Below are 20,004 nucleotides of genomic sequence, written 5' to 3'. Positions count from 1 at the left end.
AAAAAAAATTTCCTTTTTCAACAAGCCTTACTTTGAAAGTTTCTACCTTCCTGTCTATCCCTCTTTTCCTATTGTAGACTTATTTTCATCCAATGACTTTTACACCATTTAGTGATTTTATAAGCTTCCAGACTCTATTAGAATACATATATTCTAATTCTGTATTCTTTGCAAAGATGCTGCATCTTTATCTTAGAGTGCTTTGTCATATGTCCGAAGATCAGGTTCATGTCCACCAGGCATCGAGTCCAAAGACTCTCCCAAAACATGAATCTTTTAGGTTGCCTAACAACCCTCCCACTACGACGAGGCACTTTCTACAATTGTGTATCATTTGTGATACGTGTTATAGTTTCTTGTGATATTTCATCTTGTACAGTTGGTACTAGGTTAGACGTGTTCTTTAATTTCCTTAAGAATAATTTTTACTCATGGGCTTGTGGTTCATAGTATAGTCCTTTTCTAAAATCGGGCATTGGTACCAACAATGACCTTCCGATTTTAAGGTCTATAAACCTCTTTTTGTTTTTCTAGGATAACTCACAAACAAGTGAACTCATGTCCAACTTATCAGTGTCTCTCACGTGCTAGACCACCCAAATCTGAATAGGCTTCAGACTAGGCTTACGCCCATTCTGCAATTCTGTGGGAGTAGAGAGTTCTGACTTAGAAGGTACTATGTGCCCTTCCATTTCCAGTGTATATCCTTAAAACGAATTTGGTAATTTTCTGAATAACTCATCATCGATCTAATTATTCCATAAGAGCCTTATACCTTCTTTCTACTATATCATTCTGTTGGGGTGTACCAAGTGCAGTTAGTTGGGATTAAATCTCGACTTCTGATAAGTGACTCCTAAACTCTCCTAAGAGGTACTCGTTACTATGATTTCACCATAGTGTCTTGATACTTTTACTTTGACATTACTCCACATCAACCTAGTACTCTCTGAACTAATCAAAGCACTTAGACTTGTGGTGCGTCAAGTAAATGTATCTTTATCTCGAATAGTCGTCTATCAAAGAGATGAAATATTCGAAACAACCTCTTGCCTGGATAGTTAAAGGTCTACACAAATCAGAATGAATCAATTCCAACATATCTTTGGCTCTATACCCCTTAGACTTAAAAGTTCTTGGTTATTTTTCCTTCCAAGTAAGACTCGCAGGTTGGAAAATTTTCCACTACCAATGAATCCAAGAGTTCATTGGTTATTATCCTTTAAATCCTACTCAAGTTAATATAACCTAGCCTTAGATGCCAAAATATGATTGGTTCATTTCTGAATGTTACTTTCTCTTATTAAAGTTAGAAAATGTGTTATTAATTTCCATTTATTGCATCATGGGAGTTATTGGATTATAAATTGTCAACCAACATACCAGAACAGATAACTTCCCTATTTTTCTTGATAACAAGTTTGTTATCAAAATAGACAGAATATCTATTCTTTAATAGTTTAGAAACCGAAATCAGGTTCTTTCTAAACTTAGTACGTAAAGATAATTTCTGAAAATCCATATTTTATTCCTCTCGAAGGATAAACACCTCCCACTGCAACAACTACTACTTTTGCAGCAGTGCTCATGTAGACGGTGATTTTCCTTTCATATAGTTGTCGGGTTTCTTGGAACCCCTGCAATAAATTGCAGACATGATCAGTGGTTCCCGTATCTACACACCAGGTACCGGTATATAATACCACTAAGCATGTATCAACTACTGAATAAAATATACCTATATTGTTCTTAGTTCTAAGAGGATAGTCTACCTTAATGTCCAAGTCCTATTTCCAATCATTATAATTGGGACTACTAAGTCTTTTCTATAGTATAACAACTAAGGGATTGACAAATATTTTAAATCCTAAGAATCACAAAAATATTTGCTCACGACCAACTCCTTAAAATCCCCATGAATTTTGTATGTCACGATAGTGTGGACGTATACAAAATCAAAGAGGAGATTTTATCCATTAATTTTATTATCTCATCAACTTTACTTTATAACGAATAAAATTAATAGTTGATATGTCTTTGATCAAATATTTGGTCAAAACTTTGAATTTAAAATAATATTGATTCCTCAAAACAATATCATTTAAATTCACCAACAACTCAAACACCGTGAATTTTGCATGTCACGATAGTGTGAACATATACAAAATTGAACATTTGTAAGAGGAGGATTTTACCCATTAATTATCTTGTCAATAAATCTTTATGACAAATAAAATTACCTCAAACATCGTGAATTTTGTATGTCACGATAGTGTGGATGTATACAAAACCAAACATTTGTAAGAGGGGGTTTTAATTTTATTATCTTGTCAACTTATCTTTTGACAAATTAATGGTTGGTTTTCCTTTGGTCACACAAATAATAGCAGTGACTCCGATGGGGAGAATACTATTAGACGTGTCTAAGTGTATACCATTACTTGACACTAAGTCTATTAATAAGATTGTGCCCCTTCCGATGGGGAAGATCACACGCTCTTAATTAATTTTCTATAGTCATCCTAAATGGAAGTTTGATCTAGTGATCCGCAAATAAACTCATCCGATATGGAGGAAGGCACTCAGAGCCAACGCGTAAGTTTGTTTGCATCACTTACAAACCAGTAATGGAGACCGTGGAATTATTAAAATAAATCCCTCTCCCACTTAGTTATTTAAAGTGAGGAATTTTAAACTATCCTAGCATACATCACATGCATACATACACATCACAGTAAATAAAAATAATAAATATGGAAATTATTTTTCCAACTATTATGGCCTTTTCCATCACTGTCCTCCGTGTGCTCCAACCCAAGCTGCTGCTATCTTTAGCCACCGGCATCGGGTCGAGATGTCGCATCCATCTTGCTTCTTATTCCGCTGCGCCTCTAGTGCTTCAAAAGTACCACGTCTCGCAAGCATCCGATCCGCGACAAAAATAGAATTTTACATGTGTCGATCCTATATTCCACGGGGGAATGTACATGAAATCTAGATCGAAAATAAAATTCTAAAATTCTAGGGCTAATACAGCTCCTGCTGTATTAGTTACATACAAGCATGCACACACACAATAATGCCCTTGACATGTCCAAGGGTCCAATCACACACAACATCTATAAGCCATAATAGTTGGAACCTGCAACTAAAAAGTTAGCACATCCTACTATTATCCTGTCTAAATTATGTATGACATGTGCATAATCTATTTGAAAACCAAACACACAGAAGTAAACCCTAGCTCTGATACCAATTGTTGGTTAGTCCTAGGAAAACGTAATGGTTCCACTGTACAAAAATTCTTTGTACAAGTGTCGAACCTTTCCTTAAATAACCTATTGAGTTCTTTAGAATTTAAATTAGGAATCGCAGATGGAACTTAACATCGTTGATTCTAAATTTAACTTATCTGTTCTTAATGGTTTAGATTTGAATCGCAAGTGGAACTTAACACTATTGATTCAAATCCACCTATATTATTAATTCCATTAAATATTAATTTTCAAAATTGGCTTCCAGGACTGCATGGCGAGGCACATGGCCTTCTTGGATATGAGAGCAACCACCACTGCCTAGACAAAGCCTTTTAAGGAAAGCTAATATTTAATTTCCTTAAATAACTTTAGGTTAACCAAAAAGAACAATCGAATCACAAATTCGAAAAAGAAGAAAACACAAACTCGAAAAATAAATTCGAAAAACTAGATCTAATGCCTCCTGTGTTAGAATTCATACAAAAGAAAAACAACTAGTATGATGCGAAAATTAATTACTAATTATACCTTCCTTTGTATGCAACGACCTCTTGATCTTCTACCGTATTCCTCTTCTTATCCCGGACGTTGGGTGGGCAACGATCTACCGAGATGAGAACCACCCAAGCCCTTCTTCTTCCTTCCTAGTTTCGGCTACCAAAAGCTCCTCCAAGGATAACGAGGTTCGGCCACCACCAAGCTCCAAGGGATGCTAGAAATATCGCCTCCTTTTCTCTCCTTCTTCTCCAAGCAAGATCCGGCCACCACAAGGACTCCAAGGATGAGAAGAGGTTCGGCCACAAGATGGAGAGAAGAGAAAAGAGAAGGGGATGATGGCCGGCCATACCAAGGAAGAGAGGGAAGGAAATAGAATAGAGGTTGTTCTCGCCATGAAGGTACCTCTACCCCCTCTTTTATAATCCTTGGTCCTGGCAAATAAGGAAATTTAAACAAAAACTTTCTTAATTCCTTTGCCATGAAAAAGAAAAATTATTTAATTAAAAACAATTTTCTTTTCTTAATAACAATGGTCGGCCACCTACAATCCCCAAATCAAGGAAATTTTAATTCACACAAGAATTAAAACTTCCTAATTTGTTTCCGGAAATTTATAAAAAATTTCTCCAATAATTTTTCCCTTCATGGTGGTTAATAAAAGGAAATTTTATAAATTAAAATCTTTCTATTAAACATGTGGATGATTACCAAAAAGGAAAGTTATCTTTAAAATTAAAATCTCCTTTCAATCTACAAATAAGGAAAGATATCTTATCTTTTCTTAATCTTTTGTAGAAACTTATAAAAGGAAATATTTAATTTTAAAACTCTCTTTTAAATCATGAACATGGTTAAAAAAGGAAAGTTTTCTTAAAATTAAAATCCACCTTTCAATCTACAAATAAGGAAAGATTTCAAATCTTTTCTTAATCTTTTGTAGAAAGCAATAAAAGGAAGGATTTAAATTTTAAACTTTCTTTTAAAACCATGATATCCACATTAAGAAAAGATTAAAAATAAAATCACTTTTAATATGATGTGGACGGCCACACCAAGCTTGGGTTCAAGCTAGGGTCGGCCACACCAACTCAACTCATCTTATTTACTTGGTCGGCCCCAATAGGATGGGTATAAAGGTGGGTAAGAAGTGGGTATGTGGTGGGTATAAATCTCTATATACAAGAGGCTACGATAGGGACCGAGAGGAGGAATTGGTTATGGTCTCCCGATGAAATTAAGCTTCCCGTGTTCGCCCCGAACACACAACTTAATTTCATCAATAATAATTCATTCCACTAAAGAATTATTATTGAACTACTGCACTAATCCCAAATTACGTTTTGGGCTCCTTCTTATTATGAGTGTGTTAGTCTCCCTGTGTTTAAGATGTCAAATGACCACTAATTAAATGAGTTACTAACAACTCACTTAATTAATATCTTAGTCCAAGAGTAGTACCACTCAACCTCATCGTCATGTCGGACTAAGTCCACTTGCAGGGTTTAACATGACAATCCTTATGGGCTCCTCTTGGGATGATTCTCAACCTAGATTACTAGGACACAGTTTCCTTCTATAATCAACAACACACACTATAAGTAATATCATTTCCCAACTTATCGGGCTTATTGATTTATCGAGCTAAATCTCACCCATTGATAAGTCAAAGAAATAAATACTAAATATATATGTTTGTTATTATATTAGAATTAAGAGCACACAATTCCATAATAACTAAGGTCCAGTTCTTTTATCAATTCAGTATAAAAAGAACTTACCTAAAATGGTCTTACTCAATACACTTAGAGTGTACTAGTGTAATTTATTAGTCAAGATAAACAAATACCTAATTACACTACGACTATTCCAATGGTTTATTCCTTTCCATCTTAGTCGTGAGCAACTGTTTATAATTTATAAAGAACTGATAACATGATCTTCTGTGTATGACAACACACGCCATGTTATCTACAATATAAATTAATTGAACAACTACACTTAATAAATAAATATAGGTATTTGACCATTATGATTCTTTATTTCTAAATAAATGTTTCTACAAAACAAGGCTTTTAGTATACACTCTAACAAAATGTGCCTCCTGGACTTGGTGTGACTCGAGAACACATAATCTTCCACGGAAATAAAGAATTCCATTATCATCATAGGAAAACTCTGTCTGCTGTCCTGAGATAACCCTGCTACATAAGAACTACAGATGATGATCAGTAGTCTGAGCCTCTTTAATACGCTCGACAATAGGTGCCTATGCAACCATGGACACTAGAATACCTTGCTCTGTCTGTCCTTGCTCTACCAACTCGAACTTAGAAAATCTCTATAACTACTCTGTAACCATCACTCAGTGATAAGCCATAACTCCACGGGATTTCCTACTCGAGGCATCAGCTACCACATTGGCTTTCCCCGGGTGATAGTTAATAGTGCAGTCGTAATCTTTCAGGAATTCCATCAATCTTCTCTATCTAAGATTTAATTCCTTTTCAGTAAACAAATACTTAAGGCTCTTATGATCTATGTAGATCTCAAAGGTGATCCCATATAAATGATGTCGTCAAATTTTCAGTGCAAAAATGATAGCTGCCAACTCTAAATCATGAACTGGATAATTTTTCTCATGCTCCTTTAGCTGACAAGAAGCATATGATATCACACGCACGTGTTGCATAAGTACTGCACCCAACACCTAATATGATGTGTCCGTGAAAAGTACAAATCTATCCTCGCTAGAGGGAAGTACTAACACTGGTGCCGTAATGAGCCTCCGCTTGAGTTCTTGAAAACTTGTCTCACATGACTATGTCCAACAATATTTTTCTCCCTTTCGGGTTAATCGAGTCAACGACGAAGCTATAATGGAGAAACCTTCGATGAATCTCCGATAATACCCGGCTAAACCCAAGAAACTACGAATCTTCTGTACCGACTTCGGCTGCTCCCAACTAGTGATGGCCTCTACCTTCTGTGGGTTCACTAATATACCTCTGCTAGAAATAATATGTCCAAGAAATTCTACAGAAGGTAGCCAAAATACACATTTACTAAACTTCCATAAAGGTGTTCTGGCCGTTGCATCTCCAAAACTATGCAAAGTTGTTGTTTGTGTTCCTCCTCAGATCGGAAATATATAAGAATATCATCAATGAATACGATGACGAACTGATCCAAGTACTCAAGGAAGACTCGATTCATAAGATCCATGAACACAGCTGGAGCATTAGTAAGCCCAAATGGTATTATCAAGAACTCATACTGACCATAACGAGTGCAAAACGCTGTCTTCGGGATATCTATATCTCTAACTCTGAGCTAATGATAGCCTGAGCATAAATCAACCTTAGAGTATACATAGGTATTCTTGAGTTGGTCGAATAAATCCTCTATACATGGTAGTGGATATTTATTCTTAATTGTTACTACATTAAGCTGTCGATAATCAATGCATAATCTCAGTGATCCATCCTTCTTAATTGTTACTGCATTACAATACCAAGTTCACAAATTCAAAACACAAATAAAGTGAGAAACAAAACTAGAAAACCGTCCTCGAATGTGACGTGGGACCGGCAGTCAGGATCCTCCAAGTGCCTATATATCATCAACTTGTTCCCTGCCGAAAGAAAACCAGTATATGGGTGGTGAGTACTGGAACTCAGCGGATAATAGATAGATAGTGCATGAGCATTATAAATATATAAAGATACAAAAATGGTATACAGTTTCATAAGGAAATATAGCAGATACTACAATGATATCATAATATATGTCCATACCTAAAATCATATCCTAGGTTAGTAATAGAAGGTTAAGAGTGGCTCATACATAATAAGAAGTTTGACCCTCCCTTCGACCAAGTCTATGGCTTGTCAAATGTGAGATGGGTCGATCATTCCCACCGGCTTGCAAGGACGGCCGTCCTTAAACTCAATCGGCTAAAGAGTGACAGCACACACTGTCTCTTTACTTCAAGAATAAAACACTGAACCCTTATGTTCGACCGGCGTAAGGGTCTGTCAGCTTTATTCCGCACGACTTAGAATTCGACCAGGACGATTCGGTGGGCTTTAGCGCTAGGCAGCCAATCAGATTCAGGTGGGGCGGTGTTCTCCTCCATTGACCTTGACCGTCATGTCACCTTGATTTTGACCACCACGTCATCTCCCAGATCCGCTCGTTATAACCCATATCAATATTATAAAAGATTTTTGTAAAATAGTTGATTCACCTATCAAATTATATAAGATTATACGAAGGAGAAAGTAATTTCCAGGACCATCTTAAAGAAAGAAAATAAATGATTTGATGGCAACAACTTTAATTAATTAATTAACACTAAATCCCTAGTTGAGCTCGCTAATTACTGCTGGGTTTATCCTTGAGTCCTTGACTTAAATTCTGTTTAGTGTGCTTGCGATTTTCTCTCTTTGAGTTCCATTTCCTGCTCTATTTAAACTCCCCCTCCCTTTCCATTTTAATTTCCACTCCAACTCGATCGAAACCTAAATAGCATCTCCTCGATCTCCAGCCTTCCACTACTTTCGATTTTCTCATCATGCCTGTTGCAGTCATCAACAATAACGATATGCTAATTTCCTCTTCCGCCTTCAGCACCAGCGCCAGCAGATTCGAGGTTCGCTCCGTGTGGGCTCATAACCTCGACGAGGAGTTCGCCCTTATCCGCTCCGTCGTCCCGTTCCACCCCTTCGTCGCATTGGACACCGAGTATCCTGGCGTCGTCGTCGCTTCCAAAAATCCCTACTGCACCCTCACCCTCTCCCAGCGCTACGAATTGATCCGCGCCAACGTCGAGGCCCTCCGCATCGTCCAGGTCGGTCTCACCCTCTCCGACGCCGCCGGCAACCTCCCATGTGCCATCTACAGCGACGGCACTTGTGTGCGTTACGTGTGGGAATTTAATTTCCGCGACTTCGACATCAGCCGCGACCGTTACGCCCCTTCCTCCGTCGAGCTGCTCAAGGCTAATGGCATCGACTTCCAAAAGAATCAAGTATGGGGCATCGACTCTTGCAGATTCGCCCAGCACTTGGCCACCTCCGGCTTGCTTTCCTTTGGCCATTTTTCTCCCGTCTCCTGGGTTACCTTCCAAGGCGCCTATGACTTCGCCTTCCTAGTGAAGATGCTGACATGCGACTGCAAATTACCAATGACCGTTCGTGAGTTCTTGCACCTCGTTCACTTCTTTTTCGGCAAAAGGGTGTTCGATGTGAAGCACCTTTGCAAGCATTGTCCTGGGCTTCACGGAGGATTGGAGCGGGTGGCCTCTACCGTCCGAGTTGAGCGAGCAGTGGGCTCTCGACATCAGTCCGGCTCCGATAGCTTATTAACATGGCAGGTGTTCTACCAAATCGCTTCTCGTGTGAATCCACAACTCATCCATCGCCCAGAACACATGGGAGCAGTCTTTGACCTCCAACTGCCTTAGGGTTCATGGTTTATATATCACAGTTATACGTTGATAGTGGTTCAGCATCACATTAATTCTTTGGATCATGAGTAGTACTTGTTGTTTTGCTTTGTCTCGACGAATCATTTATTGGCTACATGAATTCTAATTTGGAAAGAGTTTTGATTTGGTTATTATTTACTTGTATGGGAACCAATTTCTTGATTTTTTTTTAAAACCTAATTTATTGTATAGATTTACATCATACTATAAGACTGCGAAGGAAATTAACTTTCTTAACAATTAAAATAAATGATTTCTTTCCTTTTATTGATAGTTATAGTAGCCTCTAGGGGTTTATAATAAGTATTTTAGTGAATAGTGTTAGTATTAGATAGGTGATCGAACGGTGCTTTGCTCACCTACTAGGGTGAGATCCGATTCTCTGTCTGTAATTTTTTCTGTCCTCGTGTCTTACTCGTTGCCCTTAGCCAATCGTTGGTGGCCTCCGGTCGTCAATCATCATCCTGATTAGAACTATACCCTAGGGGGAAGGTAAACCCGGGGGTCGCCACCGGCGGAATCCGGCCGAATTTGAGCGGCCACTCAGATTGATGGCGGAGAAAAGCTTGCTCAGATCCAATCAGATTCCAGCGCCGATCACACCGGTGGCGACCCTCTTTGGTTCATCTTCCCCTTAGGGTATAGTTCTGGTCGGGATGACAGTCGGAGGCCGTCGATAATAGACTGGGCGACGAGTGGGACACGAAGACAGATGATATTAAAGACAGAGGATCCAATCTCCTACTGGGATAAGGGAAGGATGGCCAATGAGAGTACATGAAAGGGGTGGCACAGTCATGGGATGGAAGGCACTGTGCAAGAGGATTCGAACTCTAATAGATCATAACTTCTTCTTCTTTCTTTTTTTTTTTTTTTTTTATTTTTTGGATTTAACCACGTGGCCTTAAATCACTCAAATTGAAACTCTTTTAAAGATATACAATTAATTAATAGGTGAAATTTATAACAACTCAATTTCATGCCTAAAAAAATACTGTTTAAGACGTTTTGGGAGGCTTCGAAAATCTTTTTCCTTTTTTTTTTTTAATTTTTTTCTTTCTATTAAAGTTATTTTCATCATGTTATATCTTAGGATTTTATGTCATGACGTGTACGAGCTAGGCTTGCCACAATGCTAATTTCGTTCTTTGCTCGTGAATTGTAATAATGTTAGAACAAAATATAGAGAAAAACTAACTAAACTACATGTATACCTCTAAAGTACTCCACTAATGTTATATACTTATCTTAGTACTGACCTGGAGGTCAAAGAACAAGGAGAGTAAGCACAAAGTGCAAAGTAGAGAGAAAAAATGTGCATGAAAATATAATAAAAGAGAACAACATAATTTACAAATTATATTTCTATATCATTCGTCTTGTATTCTTTTCTTAAATAATTTTGTTAATTCTCCTTAATTTCTCATTTTCAAACATTACCCACATTATAGTCTTATTTTATCGAACAATTAATATAGTTTATTAAGTTGGTGAATCACATATATGTAATATATTCATTAAAGACGTATCGTATAAAGAAAGGGTGAACAACTTACAATTCACCTAATACGAATATATCATGTATAAATGTAAATATATAAGGGTGAGTGACCTGCAACCCACCCGAGAAGGATTGATGCATTGTATATGAGAGTGAACGACCCACAATCCACTCGTAACGAAATGCATTGTATGTATACACGTATACATACATATATAGGCTGAACGACTATCAATCCATCCAAAAGAAATGTATCATATCTACAAGGGGTGAACAACTAACAATTCACCTAATAAGAAATACATCATGTGTATGCACATATATAAACACATACAGAGGGTGAACGATGACAATCCACCCAAAAAGTGTCTTACATAAACATAGAGAGAACGACTTGCAATCCAACTCGTGAGGAAAATCATCTCAATTTAGTCGAAGCCGTGAATGCGCAGAAAGACTCAAAAGTCACATTTAAAGCACTGAACCAATGCTCTATATTTATATAGAACTACTTTGATTATTCATCTAGCATAAATAATTCATCTCTTTAGAACCAAAGATCTACAAAATAAAGGTTACACTCGTTTCTTTATTTATTTACTTGAGAAGTTGCTGTTAGGACCGAGAGAATTTAAATATCTCCATAATGATATAATATTATCCACTTTGGCCTTAAGCCCTCAATTTTATTTTTGGACTTTATCCAAAAGGGCTCATATCAATGAAAATATCTTTCGCTTATAAGCCTATGATATTTCCCATGTGTTTTTATTGTGGAACTTTATTTGTAACATTGTAACCCAACAATCCCTCCCCTCAAACAAAGGCCCTCAAGCAAAAAGCCTATCCGTTTGACATTCGATTCTCGACTCACCAAATCTTCTTATCCCTTGGTCCAATTGACCTACTAGGTTTTCTTGCCCCTTGGTCCATCTGACCTACTAGGACTTCCTTGCCACTAAATCCAAGTGGCTTACTAGGTCTTCCTTCCCTAGCCATAACTAGGGGTTTTTTGCTTGGTTGTCTACTAGGACTTCTTGCGTATTGTATGATCCTCTTAATCCAGGCACGAAAGTCCTCATTTCCTTTGTTCAAGGTCAATATTCTTCTCATATGGCTCGATTAGACCATAACCCTTGTGAGCAGTCGACAGTTAGACCTTCTGGAAGTCCGGACTATGATACCAATTGTTATGACCAAAATAATTTAGATATCTCCATAATGGTATAATATTTTCCACTATGGCCTAAGCATGTACATGGTTTTATTTTTGGGTTATACCCAAAATGTCATATACCAATGAAGATATCTTTCCTTTATATGCCCATAATTTTTCCATGTGTTTTCAATGTGAAACTTTATTTGCAGTCTTGCAGTCCCAACAGTTGCATACTTCTTACGAGCACTGAGTCGAAGCTCAAGGCTACAAATAATTATGCAACTCTTTTAGAGGGCAGAACCAAAGCTATAAATTATAGATAATCACACAACTCTTTTAGAGGGTGGAATCGAAGCTTTAAATTACAAAGAATCACACAACTCTTTTAGAGGGAGGAGTTGAATATCTAAACTACAAATAATTACGCAACTCTTTCAAAAGGAGGAGCCAAAGCTTTAAATTACAAATAATTAGGCAACTATTTCAAAGGATGGAGTTCAAGCTCTAAACTATAAATAATCATGAAACTCTTTTAGAGGGAGGAGCCAAACCTCTAAATTATAAATAATCACGCAACTCTTTTAAAGGAAGGAGATGAAGCTCTAAACTATAAGTAGTTACACAACTCTTTTAGAGGGTGAGATGAAACCCAAGACTACAAATGATCACATAATTCTTAGAGAGCAGAGCTAAAGCTCTATAATGTAAGTGCTATATTTATTAACTTGACAATTAATGTCAATGATAATGAGCATCTTTCAAAACACAGAATCCAGAACTCTAAATATAATGGTTGAATCTATTATTTTATTAATTAATATCGGTTCTAGCGTACTCCTTGAGCATGGAGTTGAATTGTTGATATATATAATTAGTTTCTTAATTCATTAGTTACATAATTAATTAGATACTCTAAAATATTATGGATCTCAAATAAGAAACAGACAAAATAGGAATTAAGAATAAAAGGACAAGCAACATTGACGTGAAGCCACAAGTGTACTGCTATATCATCAAATAATAAAAAGATATCGATCCACAGAGACTGTTGATTAAACATTAGTTCGTTTCACAGGATGAATTATCTAGATAATTGGAAGGTTGGTTACAAGCTTAAGAACTATGTTTGAGAGAGAGGGAAGGAAAGAGAGAGTAAAGAGAATAGAGAGAGAGAGGTCAAGGGAGAAGAGTTGGTTGGGGGAATGATTCTAGGATTTCAATTTCACTGTAATACTAGTTAATGTTACTATGAAATATTCATCTACCTGACTCCATGCTTATACTCGTGTAGTGATTCTAATAAAAGTCTGGCACAACCTGGCACAGGTCGCACCACAGAGTTAACACTAGTTCTAACACCATTAAGTAATGAAGTAACTCTAGAAAGTCTAGTAAAAGAGATACCCTAGGACCCCTAGTCATACAATCGCTAAAGTTATCTAATATACTTCCTAACGGTAGATTAATGATATTAAGTAGAAGACATAATTTAAAGAGTCTTGTTAAAGGGTTACCCTTTGTCATAGGGCCCCTAGTCATACATTCACTATATTACACAAGTCAATTCCTAACATTAATTTGGAAAACTCCTAAAACTCTAATTAGCCTCTCTAGGAAAGAATTGGTCTCTATATCAAGGCCTATATAAAGTGGGGTAATATCGATGACCTTTCTCACTAAGAGCACAATATGTTCGGTTGAATGGGTATCCTCTGTCATTAAGGATCCTCCTGTTATCCAGTCCAATCAACCTTAACATTGAGACAAATCCATCACATCTATATGTATTCACCACATACATATTTCGTCAAACACATATAAGACTCAACACACATAGAACAAGTTATAAACATTTCATAGAACAAAGAAATAAGAAAATATATACTTCATACATGAACAACACATCATAATTACTCCTTACATCTTAAGAATTGGAGAATCTACTCCATTACAAGAGAATACGACTAAAGGATGAAGAAAATAGCAAACTACAACTCAATATATAGAAATATTGAGAAGAGTGTTAGGATGTATACTAAAAGCCTAGCTTTTTTGTATGAACATTTATTTTCACTACAAGAAAACCCCTCATAGACATCGGTGGAACAACAACGGTTTTAAGCAAAAACCGAAGTCTTGGAGTATTTTACACCGATTTTTTCATAAACCGGTGTTTATGAGTGCAGATTTTCGCTCATAGACATCGGTTTTTTAGGCGATGTCTATGAGCGCATTTTTTTCATTAATATACACCGATTTTAACAGCGGTTTTTAAAACTCGGTGTTAATGAACCAAAATAAAATATTTTAATTTTCCCACCAGCCAAAATTTGCAACACTTCATAAAGTTCCCTCCAAACCTAAACCTATATCACACCCCTTCCTCCGACCATCTCTCTCAGCCTAAACCTAAACCTAAACCACCGACCATCTCTCTCAGCCTCATCTCCCTCTTCCCCTATAGGCACTCTAGTTATATGATCAATGGGGTCAATTATTACACGAAAGAACATGATAATGCACGAGTTGTTCAAAACTCATAGCAAACAGTGAATAAGATTGTAAGCAAAAGTATACATAAATTGATTATTTTGTACATATATGATATATGTATATATTTAAAGTTATTGTATTTGGATGCATGACAGGATGATTATATTGTCCAAAAGAAGGATGGTAAGTTGTCCTTTACCAAACCATTTGAAGATATTCTCACGAAGGCCTTGAATTCTAACGAACATGGTGGACGTGTGAGAGGCATAGGAGCAAATGTCACTCCATCATCCTTCTTCAAGGTTGCTAGAGAGAAGGTGCAAATTGATAAGGATGTTTATGATAGGCAACAGAAAGAGTTTAAGCATGATGCATATATACACTAATTATATTTCTTTGTGTAGTTTTCACTGGATTTTGACTATCATCAATGTTGAGAAGGAGATTATTTTTTTTGTTGGATCCTCTTAGTCACCGCATTCGTGATCAAGATTGGAAATATGTTGTCAACATGTAAGTTTTTTGGCTTCTTTTCTTACCTTTGTTGAAACATGTATGTATTTTGATGTGGCAATACAATTCCCACGGGTTATATGCATGAAGGGCCTTGAAAATGTATAATGTGGAGGCAGGAAGGAAAGGGAAAAAACAACCAACATGGGTAGTTGTCAAGGTATGTCCTTTTGATTAGCACCTACTTCATTATCCTTGAAGGAGTTATTCCAATATTTCTTTTCTAACATAGGCTCCTCAACAACCGAATGCGGAGCAATGTGGTTTTTATATCATGCAATATATTAAAGATATAATTGAAAATTTTGGAGTTGACCACAAGGATTCACTTCCAGTAATGGTAATAATACAAACTCATATTTGATTTGATTGATTATGAACTTCTCATAGCTTTTCCCTCATTATATCATATCTTGCTGCTGCTGTGCTTTTCCCGTGGTGCTTGATGTGTTTCTATGTAGTCTTTGAACTTCTCTTATGTGAGATGAACAAGTAGATAGATCCCTTTTAGATATTCGTTGCTCTAGTTGTTGCGCTTGGGGTTTATGATCTGATCTTTCATTTGATTTCCTCTAGTTCTACAAAGCTTATGTCTTGTTGAAAGAACAGTCTTGAATTTGTCGAGTTTGTTCTTAGAAATGATTTCATAAGCCTAGCTCGAAGAGGATAAAGTTTGAAATTCATGTTGACTAGTTAGCATTGTATGCCATGAGACCATGGAGAGATGTCTTGGGACTAACTATGTGCAGCCATTATGCTTTAGAAAATGTCATTGTTTCACAGTGGAATGAGATGGTTATGCTAAGTACCCGTCAAGCGAAATTCAAGATAACAAGCAATATTTAATTATATTTTCTTATGTGATGCATTTTTTTCTTTTCTTTTATTATGTTTATCTAGTGCTTGTATGGAGGTGCTCAGAAAGGACCCCAGTTAAGAGAGTTGGATCGTGGAGCTGATATCATTATTGCTACACCAGGACGTTTGAATGATATTCTGAATATGAAAAGATTGAACCTCCATCAAGTACTGATTAATTAAATTGCAACTATAAGAAAACTTTGTTGCAATAATTTCTGGTTTGGAATATATTAAGTTCCCAGGAATGATAGATCTATCACTATATGATGTGGTTGAGATAAATGATGAATGTGTCTCTTTTTAAGCATTTAAATTAGTTATCTAGTTACCTAGTGCTCTTACTACTTTTTTAACTATGACTTTTGGTCTTGGTTTACTAATATATTATTTATGTGTTTTTACAGTTTACAAATCTCAAGTACTCCAGAGTTGAAAGTGATAAAGTGCGGTTTGAGTGGGTTGAATGCATGCTAGATTACATTTGAGTAGGAAAGGTATTTGATTTTTGAAAACTTTGGATGATGCATGCATTTGCATGGAATGTAAATTGTGTATATTGTCCCATGTCAATTTCTTTCTGATGGTGATATTCTAGGACTTCTGCAGCATGTATAATTCTTCTATTTTTGTTCTTTGCTGTAGTTAAGTAGACCAAATGATACTTTTGTTTGACAGATTATAACAGTGGATGTTTTAACTCAGAAAAATAGGCATTTGAAGGTGAAAAGTGGTGAGATTAGGGAAATGAAAGGCACAAGAAGAATGGAGCAGTATAGCAAGTTGAACAGATTTCGATTCTCATAATTTAATGTAGCCTCAGCTTGATTTTTGACTCACGATGTTCTACCTTGATGTGTACAATATCTATTAGCTTTTGATGTAAAAAGAATGTTTGTGTATTTTATGGATATTGTTGTAAGAAGAATATTTATGTAATTTGTGAATATTTGTGTATTTTATGGATACTGTTGAATGAAGAATATTTGTGTAATTTATGAATATTTGTGTATTTTCTTGGATACTGTCGGTTTTTCACTGTTTCGAAAATCGAATTTGTGCCGTTAAAAATACTGATATTACGTCGGTTTTCCACCGCTACAAAATCGGTGTCATTATCTAATATTACATCGGTCGTATACCGCTGCCAAAACTGGTGTTATTAACATTTACATCAGTTTTACACTGTTGATGAAACAGTGTCGTTAAGTGATACTACATCGGTTAATAACCGATTCGAAAACCGATGTCGTTAAGTGATACTACACCGGTTTTAACCCGATGTCTAAAATGGCAGACCTTTTACATCGCCTTCATAGACATCGGTCGAAAATATAATAGATAGCGGTGGAAAATTGATGTCTATGAAGGTTTTTGTTGTAGTGTTTGAAATGAGAATCACATTGGTCAAATGTCTGCATTTAGTAAAATGTAGTTGTCAATTTAATTTATATTGTAGATAACATGGTGTGTGATGTCACACAGAAGATCATGTTATCAATTCCTTATAAATTATAAATAGTAGCTCACAACCAAGATGGATTGGGACAAACTATTGGAATGATTGTAGTGTAATTTGGTACTAGTTTATCTTAACTATAAAATTATACTAGTACACTATGTGTGTATTGAGCAGGATCATTTGAGATTGTTCCTTTTATATTGACAGCATAAAAGAACATAACCTCTGTTATTATGGATGTGTGTATTCTTAATCCCGATATAATAACAAGCATATATACTTAGTATTTATTTCTTTAATTTATCAATGGGTGAGATTTATTCGTTAAATCAATAGACTTGATAAGTTGGTAAATAATATTATTTATATAATATGTTGTTGATTATAGAAGGAAACTATGTCCAAGTTATCTAGGTTGATGATGTCCCCTTAAGGAGTTCATAAGGATTGTCATGTAAACTCTGTTGGATCGAGACGCGCTAGAGGGGGGGTGAATAGCGCTCGCGGCTATTTCTTTCGATTCGTAAAACACTCGAGTAAAGACGCAGCGGAATAAAAACAAACAACACAAAGACACAGGTTAATTTTACTTCGTTCGGAGCCTAAGGCGACACATACTCGAAGGCCCGCGATCCTTGATCGCTTCCGGTGGGCAACAACTATAAGTTTGAAAGTATACAAAGATGATTTACAAGTAATGCAGTAAATAATCTTATACCGACAATGGAAAATACTAAATTGAAGCTTCGGGTTGTCGGTGTCGAGTTGCAGCACTTCGGGACGAGTTCGTTAGCAGCTAAATGCAGAAGGAAGACTTGAATGTTGATGTACTGAGCTGCTGGTCGAACCCCCTTTATAAACAGTGTTCAAGACGTCTTAAACAAGCTCCAAGGCGCCTTAAATGAGAATTTTATCCCGATCTGCTCGCTGGGATAATCCTTTGACTGCCGCGACCTGTAGGCGCCTTAAACCCTTTCAAGGCGCCTTCAAGCTGTCTAAGGCGCCTTCAACCCATCCAAGGTGCCTTAAGCATGCTCTTCGCGCCAACTCAGGATTTTGAACCCGAGGCGCCTCCAAGTCCCATGGAGGCGCCTCGGACACTGTTCATCCGAGGCAAATCTTCGTTATTTTGTACCTGCAAGATATGTTAGTCCCAAACAACATCCTGCAACACAAAGTTAGCACAAATAACAGTATGGATAATAAAGAATGTTTAAGATAGTCTTCGGACTGTCCGGGTCTGACTTCGGATTTACTACCGGAAACCCTAGGTCGACTCGACGCCTATTGTTCCCTCTACGGGGAACGCGTCCTCACCTACTCCACTCAGGAGATTTACCTGCTGCCAGTACGATCCTCCAGATCGACTGGACTTTTGCTCAGCACTCGACACTTCTGGACTTTCTGCTGGACATCCGCTTCCCGACCAGTCCAGTCTTTCACCTGGTTCGCGACACCAGGACTTTCCACCTAGGGTTACCACCCCTTAGGACTTTTGCCTGAAGCCATCGACCTGCCAAGACTTTCCCATAGGATTACCGCCCCCTATGACCTAGGGTTACCACCCCCTAGGGTTTATCCCTTTGCCTAACCACAGCTAGGACTTTCCTAAAATCCTCAAGTAGACTTATTAGAATACAAAACACCTTAACTTTGAATTCATTTGCCATTATCAAAACACGAGTTCGATCGTCAGATGCTTCCCGCACCAACAAACTCTGTAGGTGGACTTAGTCTGATATGACAATGAAGTTGAGTGGTACTACTGTTGGAGCTAGATATTAATTAATTGAGTTGTTAGTAACTCATTTAATTAATGAACATTCGATATCCTAAACACAGGGAGATTAACACACTCATGATAAGAAGGAGCCCATAATGTAATATGAGATTGATGCGGTAGTTCAATAATAACTCTTTAGTGGTATGAGTTATTATTGATGAACTTGAATTGGGTGTTCGGGCGAACACAGGAAGCTCAAGCTCATCAGGAGGCCAAAACTAATTCCTCCTCTCAGTCCCTGCTGTAGCCTCTATAAAGCCTCGCGTTCACCCATTTTGATTTTGCTTCTTACCCAAATGAGGAGCCGACCACTTCCTTGCTGGGTGCCCCAGCAAGGGGCCGGCCAAGCCCTCTTGGTGCCCAAGATGTGGGTCGGCCAAGACATTCTTGGTGCCCAAGCATGGGGTCGGCCATACAAGAAGAGAAAAGGAAGTTTTGTTGAAAATAAAATTTTGTTAAAATATTTCCTTCTATAGCTTTCTACAATGGATTAAAAGAGATATTTTAATTTTGTTAAAATCTTTCCTTTTTTATAGTTATCTACAATGGTTAAAAAAGAGATTTTAATTTTGTTAAAATCTTTCCTTTTTTTAACCAACCATTATAGGAATAAAAGGAAGATTTTGTTTAAAACAAAACTTTGGTATAATCTTTCCTTTTATAGCTATTTACAATGGTTTAAAAGAGATATTTTAATTTTGTTAAAATCTTTCCTTTTTTATAACCATCTGCAATAGCAAATAAAAGGAAATTTTATTAAAAACTTTCCTTATTAGCCACTAGCAAAGATTATAAAAGAAGAGGAGGGTGGTGCCCAAAAACTAACACAACCTAAGGCTCCTCTTTTATTCTTTTGTGTGGACGGCCCTTCTTCTATCTTTTTCTATTGTCTTCTTTCCCTAAAGGACAGCGGCATCCATCCTTTCTTCTTCATTAGGGCCGGTACCCTTATGGAGAAGACTCTACCTTGGTGGTCGGTTGCTTGGAGGAGA

General features: G+C 36.9%; 1 protein-coding gene across 1 annotated transcript; it reads left to right on the top strand.

Annotated features, from left to right (window-relative positions):
• Window positions 1-8,328: 8,328 nt before the first annotated feature.
• Window positions 8,329-9,219, top strand: LOC122010886 (probable CCR4-associated factor 1 homolog 11). Its single transcript, XM_042567354.1, has one exon. The coding sequence runs from the start codon at window positions 8,329-8,331 to the stop codon at window positions 9,217-9,219; it is 891 nt and encodes a 296-aa protein (XP_042423288.1).
• The last annotated feature ends 10,785 nt before the right edge of the window (window positions 9,220-20,004 follow it).

This window comes from Zingiber officinale, chromosome 8A, assembly GCF_018446385.1.
Source record: "Zingiber officinale cultivar Zhangliang chromosome 8A, Zo_v1.1, whole genome shotgun sequence".
NCBI classification, from domain to species: domain Eukaryota; kingdom Viridiplantae; phylum Streptophyta; class Magnoliopsida; order Zingiberales; family Zingiberaceae; genus Zingiber; species Zingiber officinale.
The sequence above is the reverse complement of the archived record's forward strand: the minus strand, read 5'-3'. Positions and strand labels throughout refer to the sequence as shown.

Bases quoted from the DNA above. Each gene is read 5' to 3' on its own strand.
- LOC122010886 (XM_042567354.1), top strand. From the start codon at position 8,329: ATGCCTGTTGCAGTCATCAACAATAACGATATGCTAATTTCCTCTTCC.